This window comes from Acomys russatus, chromosome 26, assembly GCF_903995435.1.
Source record: "Acomys russatus chromosome 26, mAcoRus1.1, whole genome shotgun sequence".
NCBI lineage: Eukaryota > Metazoa > Chordata > Mammalia > Rodentia > Muridae > Acomys > Acomys russatus.
In genome coordinates this window covers 10647250-10675220 of record NC_067162.1, presented here as the reverse complement: position 1 = coordinate 10675220, position 27971 = coordinate 10647250, and the positions used below count along the sequence as shown (strand labels likewise).

At 51.8% G+C, this 27971-nt stretch overlaps 1 protein-coding gene across 1 annotated transcript; it reads left to right on the top strand.

Moving 5' to 3' along the window:
• Window positions 1-107: 107 nt before the first annotated feature.
• On the top strand, window positions 108-27923 carry Zswim4 (zinc finger SWIM-type containing 4). The gene is made up of 14 exons (XM_051168681.1): window positions 108-248; window positions 2209-2410; window positions 5100-5456; window positions 6900-7048; window positions 7125-7275; window positions 9594-9761; window positions 10643-10996; window positions 12264-12401; window positions 12660-12914; window positions 13223-13358; window positions 16431-16585; window positions 19724-19887; window positions 24355-24436; window positions 25807-27923. Exons 1-14 carry the CDS (start codon window positions 111-113, stop codon window positions 26664-26666), a joined length of 3309 nt encoding a protein of 1102 aa, XP_051024638.1. The 5' UTR covers window positions 108-110; the 3' UTR covers window positions 26667-27923.
• Window positions 27924-27971: the final 48 nt, after the last annotated feature.

The following is a 27971-nucleotide window of genomic DNA, read 5'->3' as shown; positions in this document are numbered from 1 at the left end:
AGGTAGGGCGGCGGGGGCGGGGCCTCGGCTGAGGAGGCAGCGGCTGCCGAGACGGCTTCATTGTTGTGAAGACTCTTAAAGGGGCCGCGTCGCCCGGCCGGCTCGGCCGGATGGAGCCCCCGGCGGCCAAGCGCAGCCGGGGCTGCCCCGCGGGGGACGAGCCCGGGACCGGGGCCCGTCGCAGCCGCCCCGAACCGCTGCTGGACCTCAGTGCCAAGCGGGTGGCCGAGAGCTGGGCCTTCGAGCAGGTAAGGCCCCGGCCTGCCCCAGGCCTCGCACCTCGCCCCCTTTCCCAGTGGCTAGCCCCACCCCCCGGGGCCCCGCACCCCGAGCCTCTCCGCCCGCGACCCTCCCGGTCCCTATTCAGGCTACATCTCTCCCCGCGAGGGACAACTGCCGAGGGACCCACACCGCTCCGCTCCTGCCTTACATTCCCCTGTCCCACCCTCCAGGAGGAAGACACCCCCCCCCCCGTCTCTGCAGGGCCTACACAGGACACCCCTGTATCCCTGGTCTCCAGCCTACAAAAGCCCACCTGTCCTCTCCAGATCCCACGACAGGGGGACAAGAGGCGGGGTCACTGAGAGAAGGGCTCTATGCCCCCTCCTCCTTCTCTTCCCCCTCCCTTGAGCCATTCCAGAGCCAAGATTGGGATACATAGGGCAGGGACACCAGGAACCCCTACTCTGTGACTTGTGGGTGGAGCCCCGGAAATCTCTCTTTTTCTTAGTGCCCCCCAAGGAGACGGGACGGTGCAAGGGGGCTCCTCTCAGTCCCATACAGGCGTCTATTAGTCTGACTTTGAGGGTGCTCTTTGCTCCACAACTCTTCCTGCGTTCGGATGGATGGGTTTGGACTGACCGTGGTTTGAACAGGCTCTGATTCATGACCGGAAAATCCCTCCTTAGTCATCTGCCAACTGTCAGGAGCCCAGTCACTGACTCCCCCTTCTCCTAGATTCCTGGGTAGGGCCTCTGTGCTGTTCACCCTATGTGACACGGACAGAGTAAGCCTAAAACCATCTTCAGGACTCCCACCCAGCTGCCTCGGGCCCAGCCAGGTGCAAAAAGAACTCTCTGGAAAGCTTTTGGGGCCCTTTGGGAGTTGCTCTCACTTTGCGGAAACTGGGGCACAGAGAGGTTGAGAAACTTGTCCCAAGTCACCCAGCCAGTGACTAGCCAACTGAGATTGGAACACAGCCTCAAATAGCTGGTTCTGTTCCTTGGAGGCCACGGGATGGCAAGACAGTCCTTGCCTTCTAGGGGATTCTTCTCAGGGGAGGGGCAGGAGGAAAACACCCAGGGTGGTCTTGGGAGTTTTGAGCTCCTTGGTTTAGGAATCCTCAAGAGAGTTCTGTTCATCTCTGAGGCAGTGATGCTGACCCCCTCAGGTTCTGAGGCAGTGATGCTGACCCCCTCAGGTTCTGAGGCAGTGATGCTGACCCCTCTCAGGTTCTGAGGCAGTGATGCTGACCCCCTCAGGTTCTGAGGTAGTGATGCTGACCCCCTCAGGTTCTGAGGCAGTGATGCTGACCCCCTCAGGTTCTGAGGCAGTGACGCTGACCCCCTCAGGTTCTGAGGCAGTGACCCTGACCCAGTGCTGTGGTTTCAGCATCTTGTGCCTCTGTGAGGATAAGAAGCCTTCTCCGTATGGAGCTGAACAGAGGGAAGACTTGAAGTTTTTTTTTCTTTTTTGAGACCTGGTTTCTCTGAGTAACAAGAGCCCCAGCTGTCCTGGACTCACCTTGTAGACCAGGCTGGCCTCGAACTCACAGAGATCTGCCTGCCTCTGCCTCCTGAGTGTTGGTTATTAAAGGCGTGCGCCACCACACCCAGTCCTTGGTCATTCTTATGTTCATATCTAACTTCTTATCCCTCACAAAATCCGAGGTGAAAGAGGGCTTTACCCCAGACCCTTGAGACCTGGCTGTAAAAACTTCCAGAACAGTAATGATAAGACACTATTATGAATAAATACTATTGTATCAAAAGCTGTTTTGTTGCTGGGGGGTTCACTGCATTACCCAAGCTGGTGTCGAACTCCTTGGCTAAAGTGCAGCCTCCCAAGTAGTTAGGATTCCAAGGTGCCCCACCGTGCTTGGCTCACTTGTGTATATTTTATCTTCCCAATCAACATAGGTTGTGCTGCTTGTAAACAGCAAAGCCAGGATTCCATCGCAGGTTTCTAACCCACTGGCCCTTTTTATAGGTGGAGGAGCGGTTCTCTCGGGTGCCAGAGCCAGTTCAGAAGCGCATAGTGTTCTGGTCTTTTCCACGAAGTGAGCGGGAGATCTGCATGTACTCATCCCTAGGCTACCAGCCCCCAGAAGGCGAGCAGGACACCAGGGTGCCATTCACTCGGGGGCTACACCTGCTGCAGAGTGGGGCTGTGGATCGCGTGCTGCAAGTGGGTGAGTGAGCACCCTCACCCTGGGGGCGGGCAGCAAAGACTGGGGTATGCTGGAGGAGGGAGACAGGCTAGGGGCTGGGGAGCTTTCAAGCCGCCTGCTCTGGTGCAGTGGGTGAGAAACTGTGGCATTCTCCAGGCACAGCACTGGGGAGGCAGAGCCAGCCTGCACTACATAGTAACATCCTGTTTCGCTGGGGGTTGGGGGGAGTACTAAAGCTGGGGATACAGTAGACCTCAGAGATCAGGACTTGGGGGAAACTCGGGGAGAAGAGGTGAAGCAGAAAGTTGGGGGTAGAGAAGGACTGGGGAAGGGAAGTGAACAGAAGTGGAACTCATTGTAGATCTCAGATTTGGGGGGTGGGGGAGTGCTGTAGGGATTGAGACATGAGTGACAGTTCTAGAATTTGGGCTTCAGGCTGGACTTGGAGACAGGATTGTGAGCTGAAGGTGAAAGACAGACCTCAGACCGCTGAGCTGAGAATGGAAGAAGAAGTGGGGAAACAGGGAGGAAACGAGGTCCCAGGGAAGGCCAGAGGGCTAGCCACAGGAAGAGAAGTTCCTGACTACACAGTGGAGCACAACGCCAAGGGACAAATGATGCTAAGGCTGGAGATGGTGGCACACACTTGTAACCCCAGTGCTCAGGAGCCTGGGACCAGAGAGTCTCTATTAATGACCAACCTGGACTAAATAGGTGAAACCCTGCTTCGAAAACTCAAAACAGCCCCCAGTGTGGTGGTTGGTGCCTAAGGCGCAGGTCCATGGGTCTCTGCGAGTTCCAAGCCAGCTAAGGCCTCACAGTGAGTCCCTGTCTCAACAACAAACAGAATAAACCCACGCCTGGGTGGCTGATCCCACAGCTGGTCACACAGATTCAGGGGCAGACACTTTGAGGCTAGGTCGTCATGTCCTGGGAGAGATTGTGATCAAAGGTTTGTAGCTATGTGTAGAACAGTAGAGTGACTATAGTTTACAAAAATTTACTATGTATTTTATAAAGAACTGAAGGGAAGAAGTTGGAAGCTTCCAAACACAGAAGTAATCATTGTTCACGGAGCAGGAAAAGCCAGTTACCCTGTTCTGATCATCATGTGTTGTGCACTGCATCGAGTACCACACCGTATGCCATGAATGTGTACAATTATTGTGTGTGATGGGGAAGATGACTTAGGGTACACACACACACACACACACACACACACACACACACACACACAGCACCAATTGAACAACAAAGTAAAGCTAAGGCCATGAGGGGTGGGCTCAGACCTCAGGCAGTGGATCTTGGAATGTGGAAAGCTAGGATCAGTTGTCAGAGCTGACATCACACCTCAGGCCTCTAAGTCAGGCTGAGGAGCAGAAGTTAGGGCTAGAGGAGGAAGCAGGCTCTGACGTCAGCTAGTGGGCCCAGTAGCTGTGAAGGAGGAGGAAAGAAAAGGGTCAGAAAAGGCTGGATTTGGGAAAATGGGAAAGAAGATGAGGAAAAGAGGTCATAGACACTAGCATGGAGCTTAGAAGATGACCAGTAATGAGCCAAAAAAATGATTAAGACTTGATCCTTGGCGTCTCATGATAGCTGCCTGGTTCGGCCATGGTGTCCCTGCCTGGCAGCCTCTTTGTACCCCTTTGTCTGGGCATAACCCAGCCTCAGGCCCCCTGGCACCCCTGGTATGAGGAAGCCATGCCTTGCGTGACGCAGGTTGCATCAGGCTGCCCAACCAGTTGGATGAGCCTGACAGACACTCAGGACTGCCCAGGACTTGCTCCATCAGCCCCTTGCCCTCAAGTGCCACGGGCCTTTGGCATGCTCTCAGGAAGCTCAGAGCTTCTGAAGCTCAGTTGTAACCATAGCAACCCAAGGGCTGGTGAAAGCATTTCAAACATTGTGTCAACATCGGTAATGCTATGTATTGATCGTTAGGGTAAGGACAGAGGAGCAGGGTAAGGTGCCTGCTGTTGACGTGTGAGGGCCTGGGATCGGATGCTCAGCATCCATGTAGAGCTCAGGTATGGTGTTGCATGCCTGTAACCCCAGCACTGAGAAGACAGAGACAGGAGGATCTCCATAGCTAGCTGGCTGGCAAGTCTAGCCAAAGGGGATAGCTTCATGTTCAAGGAGAGAACCTGTCTCAAAAAAATAATGTGGAAGCCCGGCATAGTTGCTCAACCTTTTGTTGTTGTTGTTGTTGTTATTTTGAGACAAGGTTTCTCTGTGTAGCCTTGACCAAGCTGGCCTTGAACTCACAGAGATCCACCTGCCTCTGCCTCCCTAGTGCTGGGATTAAAGGCGTGCGCGCCGCCGCCGCCGCCACCACCACCCAGCTAGTTGCTCAACCTTTATTCCTGGCACTCAGGAGGCAGAGGCAGGCATATCTCTATGAGTTTGAGGCCAGCCTGGTCTACATGGCCAGTATCGGGACAGCCAGGGCTGCATAGCCAAAGATAAATAAACACGGTGAAGAAAAATGAGGCCATCCCTCAAAAATAAGAATAGGGGTTTGCTTGTGACTTAACTTTATGCCAAGCCATTCTAAATGCTTGTCAAGAGTTGTTGGAGCTGTATAAGGAGGTCATTGCTGCTGCTGAGGCAGTTGGGTAACTGATTGGCGCTGGCTTTCTCAGCAGGACCGCACATCCAGGTCTGGCCGGGACGGTCCAGTTTCTACCACATGTGTTTTTGTCTGTCGTAGGGTTCCACCTGAGTGGGAACATCCGAGAACTGGGGGCCCCAGGAGAGCCAGAGCAGCTCTACCGCGTCTCCATCAGCTTTGACCGCTGCAAGATCACATCCGTGAGTTGTGGCTGCGACAACCGAGACCTCTTCTACTGCGCCCACGTGGTGGCACTGTCCCTGTACCGCATCCGTCACGCGCGCCAGGTGGAGCTGCGGCTGCCCATCTCAGAGACGCTGTCCCAGATGAACCGCGATCAGCTTCAGAAGTTTGTGCAGTACCTCATCAGCGCACATCACACTGAGGTGCTGCCCACCGCCCAGCGCCTTGCTGACGAGATCCTCCTGCTGGGCTCTGAGATCAACCTGGTGCATGGTGAGTGCTGGGAAGGAGGGGCCATGGCGCTGAGGCCAGCAGAGCGGGTGTCATCGTCCTGCTTTGGGAGATGTCACACATCCTGAGGTGTCTGACCCTAGGGCATCTGAGCAGTTAGAAATAGGGTAGGTGTGGTGGCACTGGCCTGTCATCTCAGGACCAGGGAAGCTGAGGTGGAGTGGAACATAGTGACACCCTGTCTTATGTTGAAAGAGGGACATGAGGCAGCAGGCAAGGGCAGAAGGGTTCAGTTGTGGTGTGAGGTGCCCCCACAGGGTGGCGTGTCTCAGAGTCCCAGGGTAAAGGCCTGAAGGTAGGTGTCATGATGAGTTGAGGTATAGATGGATTCAGGAGATGCTAGGAGGGGGGTCTGCTGCTGGTTTGTTTGGCTGCACGGGTAGGAAGGCAGGGGAGTAATGGATAGGAGCTCAGGTGGGTCAGTGGGTACTGGGTGGGTCCAGGAGGCCATGATTCATCCTGGAAGAGTATTGGCATGAGCAGATGGCTAGCTAAGTACAGAGGCAGATGAGTGGGGCTGACCATTGGAAGGGGGGATGGGCAGCTGGGTAGAGATGGCTTTGATGGGATGCTGTGAAAGGCCAGTGGGTAGCCAGGCCTTTAATTCCAGCACTCGAGAGGCTGAGTCAGATAGATCTCTGTGAGTTTGAGGCCAGCCTGGTCTACAGAGTGAGTTCCAAGACAGCCAGAACTATAGAGTAAGAGTCTGTCTTGAAAACAAGAAAGAAAGACATGCCAGCCGTGCACACACCAGGGGCTGATGGGTAGGTGTTCTGGGAGGAACATGTCGAAGTGATGGGTTTGTGGGAAAGCATGTTTGTGAGCTGGAGTAGCTCAGTGAGTGGGCAGCATGGCTGATTGGTTCAGAAATGGGAGGGTGGGTGTTTTGAGTGGCAGGACAAGCAGGATAGTGGGCAGGTGGGGTCATGGGGTGAGTGCGCACATTGTGGGTGGGTTGGAGGCAGGACGAGTGAAGTAGGCAGTGTAAGGGATGGATGTGGGTGTGGAGGCACTAGTATGGAGATGAAGGATAAGAACTGGCTTAGTATGGATGGGCAGTGTTCTGGGTGAGATGATGGGTGAGTGGCTGGGGCTCTGTGGGTGATGAGTGGGTACGCACAGGGTTTCCATGGGTGAGTGGACTGCGTACCTGGCTGAGTGAGTGGAGGGGCTTGTACTGTTAGGGACAAATCAGTGGATGGACCAGTGGGCATATGGATTGATGAATGTTAGGTGGACGGAAGAGAATGAAGGCTGGATGGCTGAGTAAACGAGTGGGTGGAGGGACAGATGGATGCTGGTGTGGGTGGACAGACACACTGGTGGGTGTTGCTTCTGATGGGATAGATTGTTGATTCTGGAGGAATGGACAGAGGACAGATTGACACCCTCTCTCCCACTCTGCACTGTTCTGTTCACTTGCAGGTGCTCCAGATCCCACGGCGGGGGCAGGCACTGAAGATGCCAACTGCTGGCATCTGGATGAGGAGCAGATCCAGGAGCAGGTGAAGCAGCTGCTGTCCAATGGTGGCCACTATGGGGCCAGCCAGCAACTGCGCTCCATGTTCAGCAAGGTGCCAGGGCTAGGGGTGGGCAGTACAGAGGTCTTGGAGTGCCCTTCCCTTTCTTACCGCCGGCTTCTCTGCACAGGTGCGGGAGATGCTTCGGGCACGAGACTCTAATGGGGCACGCATGCTAATCCTAATGACTGAGCAATTCCTGCAGGACCCTCGCCTGGCCCTGTGGCGACAGCAGGGTGCTGGCATGACAGACAAGTGCCGGCAGCTCTGGGATGAGCTGGGTAAGGCCTAGACCCTGGCTCCCACCCACATTAGCATTGGCGCCCCAAACCTTCCCTCCACTTAACACTCCTAAGCACTGCCAACATGCCAGCCACCCTACTGGGTGCTGGGACTCCCCAAGAGAAAGAACAAGACACAAAACTCTGGCCCTACTGGGACTGAAATTCAGTGGGGGAGGACTCATGATTGGTGATATATGGTTAGGGCTGGAGGTATAACTCAGTGGTTGAAGGGGCACCTGCCATGCGTGAGACCCTGAGTTCCAGCTCCAGCAAATGTGATGGATATGTCTGTGGATGGTAGGTGGATGGGAGGAGTCATGCTTGCATAGATGGTTACGTGTCCCTAGAAAATTGGTCCCAAATCCTCCAAGACACAGGCAATCTGAGATGCTCAGGACCCTTACATAAAACCAGACAGTGTCTACTCTATACATACCCTTTCTGTAGAGTTTTGGTTTTGATACAGGGTCTCAATGTAGGCCAAGCTGACCTTAAGCTCACAGTGTTGCCAGGGATGACCCTAGGTTCCTGGTCTTTCATCCTCTGCGTCCCACATTCAGTGGTCACCCCCAGAGATGGCTGATTGATTGATGGATGGATGCTGAAAATAGAACCCCAGGCCTCTTGCCTGTTAAACATGTGCTGCACCCCTGTGCTGGGACTCACTAGCCCTTGTGTTCTCTAAGTTACTTCTGGTGACTTAAAGTATAAATTTAGGGCCCCAGAAATAGTTGTCATTGTATTGTTTGAAGAATAATAACAAGAAAAAGATGCATGTTCCAGTCCAGTAAAGATACAGCCTTTTCCAAAAATTACTTCCAATTCATTTTATGTTTGATAGAACCAGCAAATACTGGATCCTCAAATTTGGGGATGACAATTTAGATCAGGCCACATCTCACAGTTTCACGAAGCTAAATAGTTGCTTCAGCTTTATTGGGCTCCACCAGTGTAGCATTAAACAGCCAGACCTATGTCACCAAGGGGCTGGGGTGCAGCCAGTGGTTGCGTATTTGTGTGGCAGGAACAAGGCCTCAGGATCGCCCCCAGCCCACATGTACACAGTTACAGAACACGAAGGGAAGCGTTCCAGTAAAACATAGTTATGAACACTTCCTGGTTTTTTTGTTTTTGTTTATGCTTTTGTCTTTTTCGAGACAGGGTTTCTCTGTGTAGCCTTGGATGTCCTAGACTCACTTTGCAGACCTGGCTGGCCTCGAACTCACAGCAATCCGCCTGCCTCTGCCTCCTGGGTGCTGGGATTAAAGGCATGCGCCACCACGCAGCCACTTTGTGTTTTTGGACAGTCTCACTCTGTGTCCCAGGCTGGCCACAGTCCTGTCTTGCCTCCTGAGTGCTTGGTTACAGACATGCACAACCCACAGCTACTCTTGTTTCTTTGAATTTTGGATCATATGCACAAATCACAAAATAATCTTTTTCTTTTTAATATTCTCCTCACCTGCTGTGCATGGTGGTGCACACCTTTAATCCCAGCACTAGAGAGGCAGAGGCAAAAGTGGATTGCTCTTAGTTCTACAAAGTGAGACCAGAACAGCCAAGGCTACACAAAGAAACCCTATCTCAAAAAAACAAAGCAAAAAGCCAAAAAACAAATATCCTCACCACTCAAAAATGTGAAAATATGGCAAGGCTAGTTGGAGGCTGAGGCAGGAAAGTGCTAAGTTCCAGGCTAGCCTGGGCTATAGGGTAAGACCCTGCCTCAAAAAAAAAAGCAAAGACAAATCTTAGTGGAATAGTCATTCGACGAGAGATCCCAAATGGAAAAAACAGATTATGTGTTTATCTTTCCATGTGTGCAGTATTTTTCCCATTGGCTGCTGTGCCCTGTGTCAGGTGATAAAATGTGGAAAAGGAGAAAGAAACACCACAGAACCCTGACTTGAGCCCTGACTTCCAGCTTGCATGCAGTGTGACCTAGGATGAATAGAATTTCTTTGCCATACTGCTGTTCCTCTCTCTCTCTGAATTATATCTGTTTATATTGTATATATATATATGGAGGGAGGCATGCCATGCTGCACATGTGGAGGTCAAGGGACAACTTTGAGGGGCTAGTGTTCTCCTTCTGTGTGTGGGTCCAAGGGACTGAATGCAGGCCATCAGTCTTGGGGGCAAGCACTTTTACCTCCTGCGCCCTCCCACTGGCCCTGTTTCATTCCTTACCATAATGTGAAGAGACACTGCGCTGCAGCCCAGCCTCAGGGGAGGTCATGTGCCCAGGCTGCAGCAGCTGCTTGTCAGCCTGTGGTAACGACGCTGGCCTGGATGCTGATCCTCTCTCTGCTCTTCAGGGGCTTTGTGGGTCTGTGTCATTCTGAGCCCCCACTGCAAACCAGATGAGCGGTCAGGCTGGCTGCAGCTGCTGGCCACATGGGACAAGCTAGATGTGTGCCCACTGGAAGAGGGCAACTACTCCTTCGACAGCCCCAGCCTACAGCTTGCCTTGACCTCCAGGACAGGTAGGAGAGGGGCCCTACCACCTGTTTGCAACACAGCCATCACCACTCACTGCAGTCCGCCCTTCTCTCACAGCACCGTGTCCCAGGAGAGCGGGGATAGGAGAGACTAAAGGGCCCTAGCCGTTAGTTGTCCTCCTAGCCAGAGGGAGCAAGTGCCAAGGGCAAGAGTAATGACATCCATGAGAACAGAGAAATACAGTGCTTTCTAGGCCTCCAGTTAGCAAAAGATACAGTGAGCAGATGGCTAAGGGCAAGGACAGGCCAATAGGAAGGGACAGTGGTATGGGTATGGGTGAGACAAGAAAAGAGGGAGATGGAAGGAAAACAGCAGAGAGATTAGAGGGGGCAAAGAGACTGAGGAGAGGCGGAACAAGAGTGGGCAAGCAGGGAGCAAAGAGACCTCACCTGTGTGCCAGTGCTGTGACAGACACCAGCCCCACTTTCCCTTTGAAGATTTGCTTCAAGAATTCACATCTGAAAAGCCGGGCGTGGTGGCGCACGCCTTTAATCCCAGCACTCGGGAGGCAGAGGCAGGCGGATCGCTGTGAGTTCGAGGCCAGCCTGGTCTACAAAGCGAGTCCATGATGGCCAAGGCTACACAGAGAAACCCTGTCTCGAAAAACCAAAAAAAAAAAAAAAAAAAAAAAAAAAAAAAAAAAGAATTCACATCTGGGGCTGGAGAGATGTCTCAGTGGTTAAGAGCACTGCCTGCTCTTCCTACCACTCACATCAATGCACATAAAATAAAGTAATTAAAAAAAAAAAGAATTCACATCCATTACCTGCCCAGGGTGGAGCCCAGGGTTGGCACCTGGTGGGAGAAGCTGGCTATGTCTTAGCCATCAGCACTACCATTACCACATTTGCCACCTCTCCTGCAGGCTCAGAGGATGAAGAGGAGGAGGTGACAGGCGCCAGCCCCCGCCGCACAGTGTTCAGCCGAGCCCTGCAGGCTGGAGAGTTGCACTGGAATGACAGCCACCTGCAGAGGATCCTAGCCAGTGATTCTTGTGGCCCCGGCCTCACTGGCAATATGGGAGGTGACAAGCTAACCTTTGACCCTCAGGGCCACCCCATCTGGCTGGGCGAACCTTTGCCTACTGCCTGTGCACGGGTAGATACTTTGCGTGCCCACGGTTATCCCCACAAGGCTCTGCGGCTGGCATGTGCCATAATCAACACCCTACGGCTGCAGCGGCAACACCAGCTTGAGAGCTACAAGCAGCAAAAAAAAGGTGCGTGGGGACACAGGCTCCAGACCAGGTGCCCAGGACATACGCTAGCCCATGAAAGGTGGCAAAGACGGCCTGGGCACGGCCTTAGCTCCCACTCTTAGTATCACAGACAGAAAAGATTTTATCATAAGCAGCACTGTTGGTTGAAGTGGGAGAACTCAATGGGCCAGGTGTAGTTCTATGGTAGAAGCCATTTATTAATGCCTTAGGCCTTAGGTCAAACTGTTAACAGCTGTGTATGGCTCCTGGGCCAGTTCCCAAGAGGGAACTTGCCTCAACTTGCCTTAGCCACCCCTACTCATAGGGCAGTTGTCACAGAGTATTGATGGTATCCCCTTTGTTCATCCACATTTCATGCAAGGGAGGCTGGGAAATGTAGAAGCTTCCAGACCCTGCAGTAGACAGGTTTCCTCTACGTGACCGGCTGCAGGTAGAGAGAAGCTGGAAGACTAGGCTGTTTGATGTAGAGTTTGCTCGATTTTAAATATGGGCAATAAATGTGTTCCACATCCAACAAATATGGGCAGAGGGTATGGTTTATTTGGTAGAGGGCTTTGCCTAGCATGCATTTTATACCTTAGCACTTTATAGTCAGACATGGTTCTAACTCTTAACTGTAGCACTCAGGAAGTGGAGGCAAGAGAGTCAGAACTTAAAGGTCAGAGGTCAAGGCCTACCTAGACTGTGTGAGACGCTGTCTCAAAAGAAAGGAAGATGCCAGGCATGGCGGTGCAAACTTTTAGTCCTAGCACTTGGGAACATGCACACAAGTTATGCACACAAATGCACCAGTCGCACTGAGCAAAAGGAAATGCTGGGACTACATCTGGGGACAGAAAAGCCATTAGCTGCGTGTTTAGCAGCGAAGCTGATGACATTGAAGCATGTGAGAAAGGAACAGGCGTTCAAATGGTGGAGTCAGCTGATCCCCAGGGGCCACGGGCAGAGCTCAGAGCCAGTGGTGCATCATTCTGAGGCCAGTGGACAAGCAGCCCTACAGGGCACTTAGGTGTCAGCCTTAGGAGAGCTTTCATATTGCCCCACGGGAGGCCTCAAGGCAGCTGGAGCTTGGCTGCAGAGATGGGGAGGAAGTCGGGCCTAGGAGAAAAGAATACTGCTTTGCACGTCTCAGGAAGATGAGGGTCTGAGGAAGATGAGGCGGCTCCCGGGCTGGCGGATGGCACTGGGAGACTACTGTGGGGGTGGGAGAGGAAGCCTCCAGAGCTTGGGTGGGTGGCTGGACAGAGCCCACCTCTTCCCATTTCAGAGCTGCTCCAGAAAGGTGCTACCTGTGTCACAAGCACTGAAGGTTGGGTGGGCCATCCCCTGGATCCCATTGGCTGCCTCTGCAGAGCACTGCTGGAGGCCTGCCGCCTGGAGGAAGAACCTCACAATCTTTTCCCAGGTACCTACCCTGAGGACCCCAGCAGGAGGGCCTGCACCCACTCTGTTGGCCAGATGCTGTAGAAGATCTTGTGGCAAGCTTGCTAGCTTTGGCCGTGGGCCTACCTCACAATGAGGGGCCACTGGCCAGGGCTAAGAGGGTTGGAGCTCTGCCTGAACCACCTCTCTCCACCTCTGTCACCAAGCTTGGGGCTGAAGAAGGGGGCAGGGTTGGGGGAGGGAGTCTAGACCTCAGCAGTTGTGAATGTGTCTCCCCCAGACTCAGCCCCAGAGAAGCGAAAGCTGGCCTATCAGCACGTGCCGGTGCCGGGCAGCCCCGGAGAGTCCTACCTGGCCCTGGCCCTGGAGGTGGCACTGCTGGGGCTAGGGCAGCAGCGGGCCCTGCCCGAGGGCCTGTACGCTCAGGACAAAGTGGTGCGCAACGAAGAGCAGCTGCTGGCCCTGCTGGAGGAGGTGGAGCTGGACGAGCGGCTGGTGCAAGTGCTGCGCAAGCAGGCCGCGCTGCTGCTGGAAGGTGAGCCCTGTGGGACCGGGTATGAGGCCTCCTGCCTTTAGTCTTCTACTAGTCCAAAGGTGTTCTGACCTGTCAACCCACCACATTGTAAGCCCCGCCCCACGTTCTAGCCCCTCCCATGGTCCGTCCCTATTGGCTCCTTGCTAAGTGTTCTCCCCCTGCTGCTGTGGCTGGGGCTGGCGCACCTCATCCCGTAACCTCATTCTCCTTCACCACAGTGTTGCCTAGGGACCCCTCTTTTCTTCTGCTCCTCCACATGCATCTGGAGTGCAGGAATAGTGGAGGCTGAGGTCATTCTGTCCCTGTAGGAGGTCCTTTTAGTGGCTTCGGAGAAGTGATTTTCCGGGAGAGCGTACCCATGCACACCTGTGCCCGATACTTGTTCGCTGCGCTGCTGCCCCACGACCCAGATCTGGCCTTCCGCCTGGCGCTCCGAGCCATGAGGTAAGGGCGGGAGAGAGAATAAAGGACTAGGAGCCCCACCTCCACGCTGGGCCTCAGTCTGGTTAATCAGGCCTCCCGAGGCCCGTGCAACAGGGTGTGTTTCCCTGTGAAATGGAAGTATGTAATAAGGTGAACTTGAGACGGTTCACAGCTACAGACCCCAAACGCACTCAGGGTACAGGCTTTTTCCAGGGGCGGGGTTGCTCAGTTCCTGAGGCTCAGTGGAAGGTTAGGGTCAGGGTCAAGCAATGGGGCATGACTCAGCAGTGCTGTGCTGGCCTGGGGTCGAGAGGTTGGGGCCAGTGCCCCGCATTGCCCATATAACTTATGTTCATTTTCAGCAGGTCTATTTCTATTCATGTTTAAAATACCTCTAGGGCAGTGGAAACATTTAAGTCATTCACAAATGCTCCTGCCCCAGCTGGACCTAGCAGTGTGCTGGTGGTCGCAAGTGCAACACAAACAAACCTAGTGCAGCTGGTGGTGCTCCAGGAGATGGGGAGAAGAGAACAGAGGGGGCGGGGCTTGGACAGAAAGCCCAGTTTACATGTGGGCTTCAAGGGAACCTGGCAGAGAAATACTTAAGCCCCTGGAGGGGAGCAGAAGAGCTGTATGGGTGGGAGGGGTGCTCCAGGCAGTGGCCTGGGCTGCCCAGCAGAGCCTGGCTAGCTCCCTGTGGGCACACTGGTTTCCGGAGCATCTACAGGAGTGATAGCGTCATTTTCCCTTCTGTGGTGGCTCATACAGAGAAAATGCAGCGTCTGAGCTCCCGGTAGATCTGTGGTTTTGAAGCCAGCAAGGGGGAGGGGGTATCTACATACACACAGCTCCTCCCTGTCACAAACTGACCGGTTCTCAGGTCATCTTTGCAATGTGTGGGCCTCTCTGGTGAGGGTTGTTTTGTTCTGCAGCAGTCTCATGTAGCTTAGGCTGGCCTCAGACTCTATGTAGCCAAGGCCAGCCTTGAGCTCAGCATTCTTCTGCCTGCACCTGGGATGATAGACATGCTTCACCATACTTACTAAATCTTTTTCATTTTCTTTGTTTTGTTTTGTTTTGAGATAGGGTTTCTCTGTGTAGCCCTGGCTGTCCTGGAATTCGCTCTGTAGACCAGACCAGCCTCAAACTCTGAGATCAGATTCACCTACTGTTTGCTGAGTGCAGGGACTAAAGCCATACACCAGCAACCTGACTTAAATGCATTTTCTTTTCTTTCTTTCTTTCTTTCTTTCTTTCTTTATTTATTTATTTATTTTGGTTTTTCGAGACAGGTTTCTCTGTGTAGCCATCCTGGACTCGCTTTGTAGACCAGGCTGGCCTCAAACTCACAGCGATCCACCTGCTTCTTCCTCCTGAGCGCTGGGATTAAAGGTGTATGCCACCATGCCCAGCCTCCTTTCTTTCTTTTCTTTTCTTTGTTGTTGTTGTTATTTGTTTGTTTGTTTGAGACAGTTTCTCTGTGTAGCCTGGCTGTTGTGGAGTTTGGTCTATAGACCAGGCTGCCCTCGAACTCACAGAGATCCACCTACCTCTGCCTCCCAAGTGCTTGGATTAAAGGCATGCACCACCACTGCCAGGCCTAAGTGCATTTTCTTAATAGCCAGCTGTGATGACACAGGCCTGTAATCCCAGCACATTGAGTCTGAGTTAAGATCTCAAGTTCCAAAACAGGTTGGGCTACATAACAAGACTGGATCTCAAAACCTAGATAGTTGATCCCCAGTAAGAGAGAGAACGGGTGGTGGTGGGGAGGAGGTGGGTAGTTACAGTTGGATGGACCTCTCTCAATCCTCAGCTGCACTCCCTAGAGTAAACTCTACTAGCCAGTGTTCACCATTCCCTTTTACAGTATCACCTGTTGTTTGTCTTTTTTTTTTTTTTTTTTTTTTTTTTCTTTCTCTTTTTTTAGGGTGGGTTCTTTCCGTGTTACCAAAGCTGGCCTGAGACTCTTTTTTTGTTTGTTTATTTTTTGGGCTGTTTGTTTGTTTGTTTGTTTGGAGCCTGGATTTCTTTGTGTAACAACTCTAGCTGTCCTGGTTGCTCCATAGACCAGGCTGGCCTTGAACTCACAGGGATCACCTGCCTCTGCCTCTCAGTGCTGGGATTAAAGGCGTGGCCACCAGGTCCAGCCCGGTCCAGCCCTGAGACTCCTTTTTTTTTTTTTTTTTAAGTAGTTTCTTTTTTTAAAGTAACTCATTTATTTTTACTTTATGTGTATTGGTGTCTTGCCTGCATGTGTATGTCTGTTTGAGGGTGTCAGATCCTCTAAAGCTGGAGTCAGACAGTTATGAGCTGGGTGCTAGGAATTGAACCCAGGTCCTCTGGAAGAGCAGCCAGGGCTCTTAACCACTGAGCCATCTCTCCAGCCCCTGGCTTAAGACTCAACCTTATTGCCTTAGCCTTTGGAGTGCTGCTGGGGCAGGTGTGGGCCAGCACACCTGGCTTGTTACCTGCTTTAGCTCCTGTTGATGATTGAGTGTGGTGTTTCTCCCTGTGCCTGGCTTCTTTGAGTGAATGTAATACCATAGCTGCAAGTGGATGAATAGTATTCCTTTGTGTGCAGGTGTTACATTTTCTGTAGTTGTGTTCACGGGTGTTAAATATCACATTGGGGCTGTTAGCTTGTTGGGTTGTGTGTGTGCGTGCATGCGTGCATGCGTGTTTCTGTTTTAGTTTCCCAAGGAATGTCTGCTTTCTATGATGGTTGTACTAACTCACTAACCTGTGGAAGCTTTTGTTTTCTTTTGTTTTGTTTTTGGAGCTGAGGACCAAATGCAGGGCATAGTGCTTACTGCGCAGTTTCTCTAATATTGAGTTCAGATTCTAGAGCTTCAAGTTCTCTCTTCTCCCCATCCTTGCTAGGATGTATGTCTCTCTGTGTCATGGTAGCCATTAAAGTCCCAGCCCTTTTTTGTTACAGTGCTGGGGATGGAACCCAGGGCCATTGGCATGCCAGACTCTACCAACTGAGTCTTGACCCCGACCCCAGCCCCTCACTGGGAGAGTCTAGGTAGGGACAGAAGGTAGCAGTGGCAGCCCGAGCTCACTCTGTGCTTGCTTCTCCTGTCGCAGGCTGCCTGTGCTGGAGACCACAGTCCCCACTGGAGAAGCTCACCCCAACCCACTGGACTCCATCATCAGCAACCGCTTCCCCCGATGGTTCATCCTAGGCCACCTGGAGACGCGCCAGTGTGAACTGGCCTCCACCATGCTGACCGCTGCCAAGGGTGAGAGCAGTGGTGTTCGTTCCCCGGACTTCCTCTCCTTCCCTCATCCAGTTCCTACCCACTCTTACTCTTCATTTGTTTGCTAATTTTGGTTTTAGTTGTCTTTCTTTTTAGATTTCATTTATTTATTTTAAAGGTTTGTTTATTTTATGTATATGAGTGCTCTATCTGCATGTACACCTGCAGGCCAGAAGAGGGCATCAGATCACATTATAGAAGGTTGTGAACCACTATGTGGTTGCTGGGAATTGAACTCAGGACCTCTGGAAGAGCAGACAGTGCTCTTAACCGCTGAGCCATCTCTCCAGCCCTCATTTATTTTTTTATGTGTATGAGCATTTACCTGAACATTTGGCTGTGCACCATGTGTGTGCTATGCCCATGGAGGAAATCAGACTGCTTGGAACTGGAGTTAACAGTTGTGAGCTGCCATGTGGGTAGTAGGCATGGCCAGGAATCAAACTCTGGTTCTCTGCACCCGTGCTCTTAGCCGCTGAGCCATCTCTCCAGCCCACTTTTGTTTTAGGACATGGCCTCACAGTGAATCCCAGGCTTGCCTGGAATGCACTGTTTAGCCCACACTGACCTTGAACCTTGATCTTCCTCCCTTGGCCTTCTATTCCACAACACCTGCTCTGCTCCTTTTAACAAATTGCTTTTCCCCACTACTGTTTGCACATCCTCTGAGAGCACCAAGCAGGAGCTCTGCCCAGTGCTGGGAGGCGGCAGGTAACGATACTGCCCCCGACCCCGTTCTGTGAAGATGTGGAATCAACTAGCCAGGCCCTTGCTCACCCTCTGTGAAGCCTGAGCTCCCCAGCACACGGGAACAGACAGATGGCCTGGGGGTGATGGCTCATGTGGTAAAGCACTTGCCACACACACAAGCATGAGGGGAGGACCTGAGTTTAGTCCCCAGATCCTATAAAAAGATGAGCATATGGCTAGGTACACCTGCCTTTAATCCCAGCACTTGGGAGGCAGATGCAGAGGCAGACATGTTTCAGTGAGTTTGAGGCCATCCTGGTCTACATAGTAAGTTCCAGGATGGCCAGGGCTACATACTAAGACCTGACTTTGAAGTAAATTTTTTTAAAAGGCTGAAGGTGATGGCACACACTTGTCACCCCAGCACTGGGGAAGTAGAGACAAAGGATCCTCGGACTCTGCTCTCTGGTCAGTTTTGGCGTAATTGTGAACTCCATGCCAGTGAGAAACCTAGTCTCAAAAAAATGTGGGAAGGCTGGAGAGGTGGCTTAAGGGCACTGTCTGCTCCTGCACAGGACCAGAGTTCAATTCCCAGCACCTATGTATTGGCTCACAATCATCTGTAACTCCAGTTCCAGGGACCCAACAAATTCTTTCTTTTTTTAAAAAGATTTATTTATTTATTATTATGTATACAGTGCTCTGCCTGCATTTTATACCTGCATGCCAGAAGAGAGCATCAGATCACATTATAGATGGTTATGAGCCACCATAGTTGCTGGGAATTGAACTCAGGACCTCTGGAGGAGCAATCAGTGCGTTTGACCTCTGAGCCGTCACTGCAGCCTCCCCTCCCCCCAACACTTTCTTCTGGCCTCTGCAGGCGCCAGACAAAACACCCATACACATAAAAATAAAATAATATACATATATTTTTTAAAAATATTCATGTATTTATTATGTATACAGTGTTCTATCTGCATGTACACCTGCAGGTCAGAAGAGGGCATCAGATCTCATTATAGATGGCTGTGAGCCACCTTGTGGTTGTTGGGAATTGAACTCAGGACCTCTGGAAGAGCAGCCAGTGCTCCTAACCTCTCTCCAGCCCAAAATAATATATTTTTAAAAGGTGGACAGTGCCTGAGGAGTGACACTCAAGGTTGACCTCTGGTCTCCACATACGTGTATAGACACATGTCCACGCTCATATGAACATGCACAACACTGACAGAAAACAAGGAGAAGATCACCATGTACGAAGAAAGAGGGTACCAGTGTCATAAGGAACACTAAAGCAGGCAACTTTGTTTTTTCCTGTGGTGCTGAGGGGGGCCCAGGCCAGCACTCTGCCACTGAGCCCCACCCCAGCTCAGCCTGCAGGAGCCGTAAACACAGAGCCATGTGAGTGCAGAGCTGTGCTTGGGTTTCCGTAGCACAGTAGCACAAGCGGAGCAGCTCCAGTGGGACCCTTACAGCTGAGGAGGCCAGGGTCCAAGATGAAGGAGTCAGAAGGGTTGGTTGGCGGTGAGGGCTCCCTTCTTGGTTTACACATACTGTCCTCGGTGGAGGGGAGGGAGAGGGAAGGAAACACAAAGTTTTCATTGTCTCTGATAAAGGCACCCACAGGGCCTACCCTCTGACCTCATCTAACCCGTCCATCAGGGGTTTCCAACACAAGAATTTGGAAGGACATGGGGACACAGTGTAAACTTCTCTCTCCCTCTCTCTCCCTGCCCCCCCCCCTTTTTTTTCGTTTTTTGAGACAGGTTTCTCTGGGTAGACTTGGCTGTCCTGGACTCTCTTTGTAGACCAGGCAGGCCTCAAACTCACAGAGCAGCCTCTACCTCCTGAGTGCTGGGATTAAAGGCGTGTGCCACCACACTGGCCTCCACACCTTCCAGGCAGATATATTCAGCGCAGAGGCCCTGAGGGTCCCAACTGTGATATCTGAGGAACAAGAGATGATCAGATATGGTGGGTGGGGTGGGATGGAGGGCTGCAGCTCAGTAGTAGAGCCCCTGCCTAGAATCCCCCAGTGATGGGTTGGGGGTGTGGCTTAGAGATAGGGTGCTAACCTAGTATGTGTGATGCCCTGGGTTCCATCCCCAACACTGGAAAGTTCTGATAATGATAAACAGAAGACCAGTGTAACCAGAGCAGTGATGAAAGTATAGAATCTAGGGCAATGGTGACAATTTTAGTAAAGCCAGCATTAGGCTGTAGATACAGCTCCTGAAGAGAGCACATGGTTAACACACACAAGGTGGATCCCCTAGCCTTATAAAACAAACAAAACACCTAGCATTTGTGGAGCCTCTTAGAGCTGCCGTTCACACAAGGTCCTGAGTGGAGGCTTGATGTGGGGGGTTCATTCGGCTCCACTTACACTGGTGTACAACTGTGGTCTCTATTACTCCTTCTGCCCAGGAGATACCAAGTGGCTGCATGCAGTCCTGGGCTCCGTCCAGCAAAACATCCACTCCCCAGCCCTGCTCTTCAAGTTGGCCCAGGATGCCTGCAAGACAGCCACACCAGCCAGCGCTCCACCAGACACCATGCTGCTGGGCATCGCACTGGAGCTCGGCCTTCAGGTACTCCAGCTAACAGCACCAGGAGGATGTTGCAGCCTGTGATGGCTGAGTGGGAGCTCTGCCCCTCGGGCAAAGGCTGACTTAGGAGTTACACCTCTGAGGGTGGAGTTATGGGCCAAAATTGAGGTGATATGAGATCACCATAGGTTTGAGACTTGTGAGTGGGAACCCTTCTCCAGGACTGTGGTTGAAAATGAAGAGGATCCTGAGGGAACAGGGCAGGGTCAGTAAGCTAGTGGACCGGCCATGAAAAGGGACATAAGAGGGGCTGAGAATGTTGGTAGAATGCACCTGCCTAACACACACACAGCCCTGGGTTTCAGCCTCAGCACCATGTGAGCCAGGTGTGTTGGTACGCAACCATAATTCTAGCATTCAGGAAGTGTAGGCAGGAGTATCAGAAGTTCAGGGTCAACCTTGGCTACATAAAGAATTGGAGGCTAGCCTGAGCTATTTCAGACTCTGTCTCAAACGTAAATAAACCCATAAAAAAAATTAACAAAACCAGAACAGATGCTGGATGGGTCTTGTGTTTCAGCTCCAGTATTGATTTTTTTTTTTTAACAGAAAAGAAAGAAATAGAGCCTGGAGTCGCCGCTTGTGTTGTTGCTTAAAATAAAAACAGGGAGGCTAAAGAGATATCTCAACCAGTTAAGCTGATTGTTCTCCCAAAAGATCCATATTCTCTGGGTGGTAGTGGTGCACACTCACCACTAGGACTCAGAAGACTGAGGTGGTAGTGTCTGAGTTCAAGGCCAGCCTGGTCTGCACAGCCAGCTCCAGGACAGCTAAGGCTACTCAGAGAAACCTTGTCTCAAAAACAAACAAACAATTGAAACAAATGTTGCTTGGTGTTGAAAGGGGCTGTTCCTAGGAAAAGTAATGATTGAGTCTAATTAAACAGCACTCACCTTTAGTCCCAGCGCTCGGGGATCGGGGAGGCAGAGGCAGGTGGATGACTGTGAGTTCAAGTCCATCCTGGTCTACAAAGTGAGTCCAGGACAGCTAGGGTTACACACAGAAACCCTGTCTCAAAAAACAAAAACAACAACAAAAAAGACCCATGTTCAATTCCCAACACCCACATAGCAGCTCCCAACAGGGGATCTGATGCCCTTTTCTGGCCTCTACTACTACACAGATGTGGTGAACAGACACAAATGGAGGCAAAAACATCCATACACATTCATAAATAGAGCTGGGCTGGGCGTGGTGGTGCACACTTATAATCCCAGGACTCTGGGAGGCAGAGGCAGGTGGATCTCCATGAGAGGCCAGCCTGGTGTACAAAGCTAAAGCTATACAGAAAAACGCTGTCTCGAAAAACCGGAGGAAAAAAAAGAGATAGATAAAGTGCAATCAAGGACCATGAATGGGGCAGACTCAGCCAATAAGGAGCACCCTTGGAAACAGGATATAGAGTAAGGCTAGCTGGGGGTGGGGGGGAGGTTATAGCTTGGGAGAAGGGCTTCCTTCCCTCAGCTTGGGCTCTGTAAGCTAGGGCTATGGCTGCATATCAGTGTCCTGCCATTATAAGGCTGAGGCAGCCTGCATGCAGCCCATAGGTAAGTCGCCAGTCAAGGGCACTGATACCCGGGGTCCTAGGATGCCTAGAAAACAAAGAGCTAGACAGGCATGGGGACTGGGGACACCTCAGACAGTTGCAGAGGCTTAGTAAATAAGTGAAAAGCAGCTTCATAGTAGGGCGTGGTGGTACACACCTTTAATCTCAGTACTTGGGAGGTAGAAGCAGGTGGATCTCTGTGAGTTTGAGGACAGCCTGGCATAGAGTTTAGGACAGCAAGGTCTATGCAGAGAAACTGTCTCAAAAACCCAAAAAGAAAAAGAGCATGTGGTGAGGCACACCTGCCACTAAGGAGGCTGAGCAGGAGGACCTAAGTTGACAGCCAGTGTGGGCTACAGACCTGACTCAAAAAAAGATCAGACAAATTAAAGAAGCTAAGAGTGGCTCTCAAGGTGGCCATACAGTCAATAAAGTGCTTGTATGAAAATTAGGTCTCCAGGGGCTGGAGAGATGGCTCAGGGTTTAAAAGCACAGCCTGTTCTTCCAAAGGTCCTTGGCTCAAATCCCAGTACCCACATGGCAGCTTACAACTGTCCATAATTTATTCCAGGGTATCCAACACCCTCACACAGACATACAGGCAGAAAACTAGGTCCCCAGAACCCAGGTTTAAAAAAAAAATTTTTTTTTAAAAGCTGCCAGACATAGTGGTGCACACCTTTATCCCAGTACTCAGGAGGCAGAGGCTGTGAGTTTAACGCCTGCCTGGTCTACAACGTGAGTCTGGGACAGCCAAGGCTACACAGAAACCCTGTCTTGAAAAAACCAAAAAAAAAAAATTAGATGTAATCTGAATAAATTAACGAAATTTTTAAAAAGAAAAAGAAAATAAATAAATAAAAGAAAAACAAAAAAATTAAAAATCTAATCAGCTGGGTATATTAGCATATAGCTTTGATCTCAGCATTGGAGAGGCAGAAGCAGGAGGAGCTTTGGGTTTGAGGCCAGCCTGGTCTACAGAGCAAATTCCAGGACAGCCAGGGCTACACATAGAAACCCAGGGAAATTTGAGGGGCCCAGGGGAAACTGTAATCTCAGCACTGGGGAGGTGGAAACAGGCAGAGCCCTAGGGTTTTCTGATCTACCAGTGCAGCCTAACAGGTGAGGCCAAGGTGGGGACTGGAGAGCTGGCTCACTAGTTAAGAGCACTCACTGAGCCAGGCGTGGTGGCACACACCTTTAATCCAGCACTCAGGGAGGCAGGGAGGCAGAGGCAGATGGTAGCCTGGTCTACAAAGAGAGTTCAGGACAACCAAGGCTACACAGAGAAACCCTGTCTTCAAAAAACAAAAAAGAAGCACTTGCTATTCTTCCAAAGGACCCAAGTTCAGTTCCCATCACCCACGTGTGGCAGCTCACTACCACCTGTAACTCCAGTTCTGAGGGATCCACCTCCTCTGGCCCCTAAGAACCTGTTCTAACATGCACATACTCACATACATACACATACAATTAAAAACAGTTTGGGAGAGAGGGGTGTTTAAGACAGGCTTTCTGTGTAGCCCTGGTTATTCTGGAACTCACTCTGTAGACCTGGCTGGCCTCAAACTCACAGATCACCTGCCTCTGCCTCCCAAGTGCTGGGATTAAAGGTGTGCGCTATTACTGCCTGGCCAAAACCAAAAAAAAAAAAAAATGTAAAACAACAAAGTGGACAACTCCTGAGTAACACACTCAAGGTTGCTCTCTGACCTCCACATGCACGTGTGCGTGCACACTGTGTCCACGAGGCACATGGACACAACTGAAAAGACAACCTAGCACAGTTTACACAGTAGGTCCTAATAGCTATAGGGATTGGTGAAGGAAGGGAAGACAAAACCAGTGAGAAAAGACCAGTGTGGGAGCTTACAGAGACAAGTTCAGGGCTGCGGCCTCAGGACAGGCAAATGTAAGAGGGCACGGACTGAAGGTCGTGTGCTTTGGGACTACAGGGAAGAGTCTTCTGACTTTGAGGTATAGAGCTTTCTAGAAAGAAGGGCCAGTTGGTTCGTTACAAGTCAGATTTTGAGGGTGGCCTTAGATGATAGCAGGGGTAGTCAGCATTGCTGCAGAGACACTCGGCTACTTGTACAGCACCGCCATGCAGTAGAGTCTTCTTTTTTCAGATCTATTTTTATTTTTGTGCATCTGTGTGTGTTTGTGTGTTAGCAGGCACATGTACATGCAGGTACTCATGAAGACCAGAAAAGAGGGCATCTCTTGGAGCTGGAGTTGGGGCAGGGGTGCTGGGAACTGAACTTGAGTCCTCTGGGAGAGTAGCAAGCATTTAAGCCACCGAGCCGTCTCTAGCTTCTGAGCTTTGTTTGACATGGCTACTGAGAATCAAACTCAGGCTCTCATGCTGGCCTGGCAGGCCTTTACTAACCACGGCATTTCCCGGTTGTTGCAGATGGGGCCTCACCGTGTAGCTCTGGCTGTCCTGGAGCTTGCTCTGTAGACTAGGCTTGCCTTGAACTCGGAGATCTGCTGGCCTCAGCCTCCCAAATTCTAGGACTAAAACCATCTGCAATCATGCCAAGTTCATTTTCTAAAAAATATTTTATTTTTAATTATGTGTGAGTGTGCGTGTGCGCAAGGGCATTTGTGCTGTGTGTGGCTATGTGCGCCCATGTGTGTGTGCCCTTAGAGGCTTCTGATCCCCAGGAGCTAGGATGCTAGGAACCAAACACCACGCTTTGCAAGAGCAACACGGGCTCTTAGCCACGAAGCTCCTATCTCAGCACCTCCTCCCAGTTTGTATTTTTATCCCTGTTGCACTGAGCCATAAAGCGGCCATGAGATGAAGGCCATCCTCAGGTCTGCTGCATCGGCTCTGCCGCCCTCCTTGGGCCTGAGCCGTCAGCAGGACTCTGAGTTGCCACCCTTCTCTCTCCCTCCAGGTGATGCGGATGACACTGAGCACAATGACGTGGCGGCGCAGGGAGATGGTTCGCTGGCTGGTTAGCTGTGCCACGGAGATTGGTGAGCACCCAGGGGAGCCACCGAGGAAACCAGACAGGCACCAGAAACACCGGCTCTGCCTGGCACGCTGTGCGGGCCTTTTACCCCAGCACTCAGGAGGCAGAGGCAGGCGGGTGTATGAGTTTGAGGCCAGCCTGGTCCGTATAGTGTGATCCAAGACAGCTAAGCCTTTGTAGTAGAACTGCCTAAAAGCAAAGATAAAAATAAAACAAAAGCAGGCCCCTCCTCGCCTGTCCCAGCACTAGGCCAGCTGGGGGAACAACATGCAGGTGGGCGGAGGGTCACAGTCTGGTGGTTGGCCAGGCTGAAGGAGTCAGGAGTGGGGAGGCCCAGATGCTAGCCTCCGCCATGCTGTCCACTCAGCCCAGCCTCTCCTGCTCGTTTGAAAAGGGGAAATTTTTCTATCTAGACATGGTGGTGCACCTAGAATCCAAGTGCTGAGGAGGTTGAGTCAGGAGTGCCGACGTTGTGGACAGTCTGGGCTCAAAACTCCACGGGCTAGAGGTGTGGCCCAGCAGTAGAGTGATTGTTTGGCGGGGCGAGGCTCCTAACTACATCTCCCCAGCACCAGTAGAGAAGATAAGAGCACAGGCCTAGTGCACACTACCTTGTGTTCTCTCTGGACGTGTGGGCACGTGACTTGGCACTTGGGAGGTAGAGACAGGAGGACCAGAAGTTGATCTTTAGCTACATAGCAAATTTGAGGTGAGCCTGAACTTTTTGTAGGAGACCTTGCCTGTTGTTTGTTAAAACTTACTTAATTTTATGTGTATGTGTGTGTTGCCTGCCTGTGTATCTGTGTGCCGTATGCATACCTGGTGTTTGTGGAGGCCAGAGGGTCCCTTGGAGTTAGGAATAGGTGTAAGCCACATGGGTGCTAGGACTCAAACCCAGGTCCTCTGGAAGGGTAGCTAGTGCTTTTAACCAAGCCTCTCTCCAGCACTATAGACCTTGTTTTCATAAAAACAAAAACAAAGCCAGGCAGTGGTGATGTACACCTTTAATCCCAGTACTTGGGAGGCAGAGGAGGATCTCTGTGAGTTCAAGGCCAGCCTGGTCTACAGAGTGAGTTCTAGGACATCCAGGATTATACAGAGAAACACTGTCTCAAAAACAAAACAAAACAAAACAAAAAAACCCTAGTTAGGCATGATGACCCACCCACATCTGTTATCCCAGCTCTTGAAAGGCAGAAGTAAGTGGATCTCTTGAATTTGAGGTCAAGTGGGGCTGCATAGTGAGGATACCCCTCCTCCCAAAAAAGTTTGTGCATGGTGAAGCTGGGAGGGTGCCGGTGGCAGGGTGGGAAGAGAAGTGGCAGGGTCTTGTGCACACTTACACACCCTGCCCTGCCCTCTGCCCACACACAGGCCCACCAGCGCTGATGAGCGTCATGAAGAACTGGTACTCCTTGTTCACCCCGGTGGAGGCAGTCACCATAGTGGCAGTGACAGGCACCACGCATGCCACTTTGCTGCGACTGCAGCTAGACACAACTGGGAGAGAGGAGCTCTGGGCCTGTGCTCGCACCTTAGCACTACAGTGCGCCATGAAGGACCCCCAAAACTGCGCCTTGCCAGCCCTGACCCTGTGTGAAAAGAACCACGCAGCCTTTGAGGCTGCCTACCAGATAGTGCTAGATGCCGCAGCTGGTGGCCTCGGCCACGCCCATCTCTTCACGGTTGCCCGATACATGGAGCATCGAGGCCTGCCTTTGCGGGCCTACAAGCTGGCCACGCTAGCCTTGGCACAACTGAGCATCGCCTTCAACCAAGACAGCCACCCCGCAGTCAATGATGTGCTGTGGGCCTGCTCGCTCAGCCACTCACTGGGGCGGCATGAGTTGTCAGCCATTGTCCCTCTCATCATCCGCAGCATCCACTGTGCACCGATGCTCTCGGACATCCTCCGCCGTTGGACACTCTCAGCACCCGGTCTGGGCCCACTGGGGGCCCGCAGGGCTGCCAAGCCACTTGGGACTGACAGGGCACCACTTTGCCAGCTCCTAGATGCTGCGGTAGCTGCCTACATCACCACCAGCCACTCACGCCTCACTCACATCAGCCCACGTCACTATGGCGACTTCATTGAGTTCCTGGGCAAAGCCCGTGAGACCTTCCTTCTGGCACCAGACGGGCACCTCCAGTTCGCACAGTTCTTAGAGAACCTTAAACAGACCTACAAGGGGAAGAAGAAGTTGATGCTCTTGGTTCGGGAGCGGTTTGGCTGAGGGGCTGCAGGAAGCTGGGAGCATGGGATCCCCTGGCCTGCCTACCTGAAACAGGAGGCCTTTGGCCACTTCAGGGTTAAGTCACAGAATGTGGGAGGCAGGAGGTGACACCATTCCAAGTGTGTGCCTAGGAGCATACAGACAAATGGGAGGCGGTCTGAGGATCCGAAGCCATACCACTAACCGCCTGCAGGGGCATGTGCCTGGGCACCCCATTAGCAAGAAGCAAGCTCTGGCTCTCCCAAACTCACAGGGTTACCTAGGACTTCAGGAGAAGGGTTGGGAGGCAGAACGTTCCAGAAATTCATCCTTAAGTTCACTATAGCAGATCTTCCAGAGCCCACCCAGGTGCTGGGGACTTGCCATCAGGGTAGTTAAATCCCATTATGTTTCTTCTCCCACAGCTCAGGGGTCCTGTCCACGCCCTGTGCTCCTGGCCTAAGCTTCCCAGCACAAACCTATGCCTCACCCCCACTGAAGGATATTAAGAGGTCTTGGGCCTCTGCCACATACCTCACCCCCAAGCACCCTTGTCCAGCCAGGACCTGTCTTGTCTTGGGCACCAAGGTCACAGGGTAGACTGGGGCTCCTCTCTGCTGCCTAGACTCCACCACTAGTAACTGGACACACAACTCAGGAACCAGGCTGCCCTCCAACCTGTTGTGGGGGGCACAGGCAGACAGCCAGGGACCCCCGTCCTGTCTCTCTTGCTCTACACCTCCGTTTGTTTCCCCACTTTGTAGTTTAGCCATGTCTGTATCTCCCAGCTGCTCACAGAGGCCGCCCTCTATCCCAGGCCCAGGGAGGAAGAGAAGGGAGACTCCACCCCAGATGAACCTGTCTTCTCTCGTGTATTAAGGAAAAAGTTGGCATCATTTTGTAACTTTTTTTTCCTATTTATTGAAGCCCATACTGTATTCTTTATTATTTTTTTTTAAAAGATTGAACACAACTTTTTAACTTTGAGATCGGGTTGCATTGCCACACACACCCAAGTCCACCATGTTCTATCAACCAAAAAAATTTCCGTCTTAGTTTTTGGGCACAGCTTCAAGATTGGGACAGAGAGGGGTTGCGGACTTCCTCCAGTAGCATGTTGGTGACACAAAGAACCAGCTCTCGCTGGAAGCTGTACTGCTTTACCATCTGCATGTCATAACTTCTCTGCTAGTTAGGAGGCTTACAATGCCCAAATTACAGACTGCAAGTTTTAGGAAAGTGGTCATCGGGGGAAATGACCACCAGAGGGCGCCTGGCTCCAGACACCGTCGTCTGGAGCTCGGGAGGTTGTTCCAGGTGCAGCTG

Bases quoted from the DNA above. Each gene is read 5' to 3' on its own strand.
- Zswim4 (XM_051168681.1), top strand. From the start codon at position 111: ATGGAGCCCCCGGCGGCCAAGCGCAGCCGGGGCTGCCCCGCGGGGGAC. The intron at 7,049-7,124 runs GTGCCAGGGCTA...TTCTCTGCACAG, and splicing joins TGCGCTCCATGTTCAGCAAG to GTGCGGGAGATGCTTCGGGC. The intron at 10,997-12,263 runs GTGCGTGGGGAC...TTCCCATTTCAG, and splicing joins CTACAAGCAGCAAAAAAAAG to AGCTGCTCCAGAAAGGTGCT.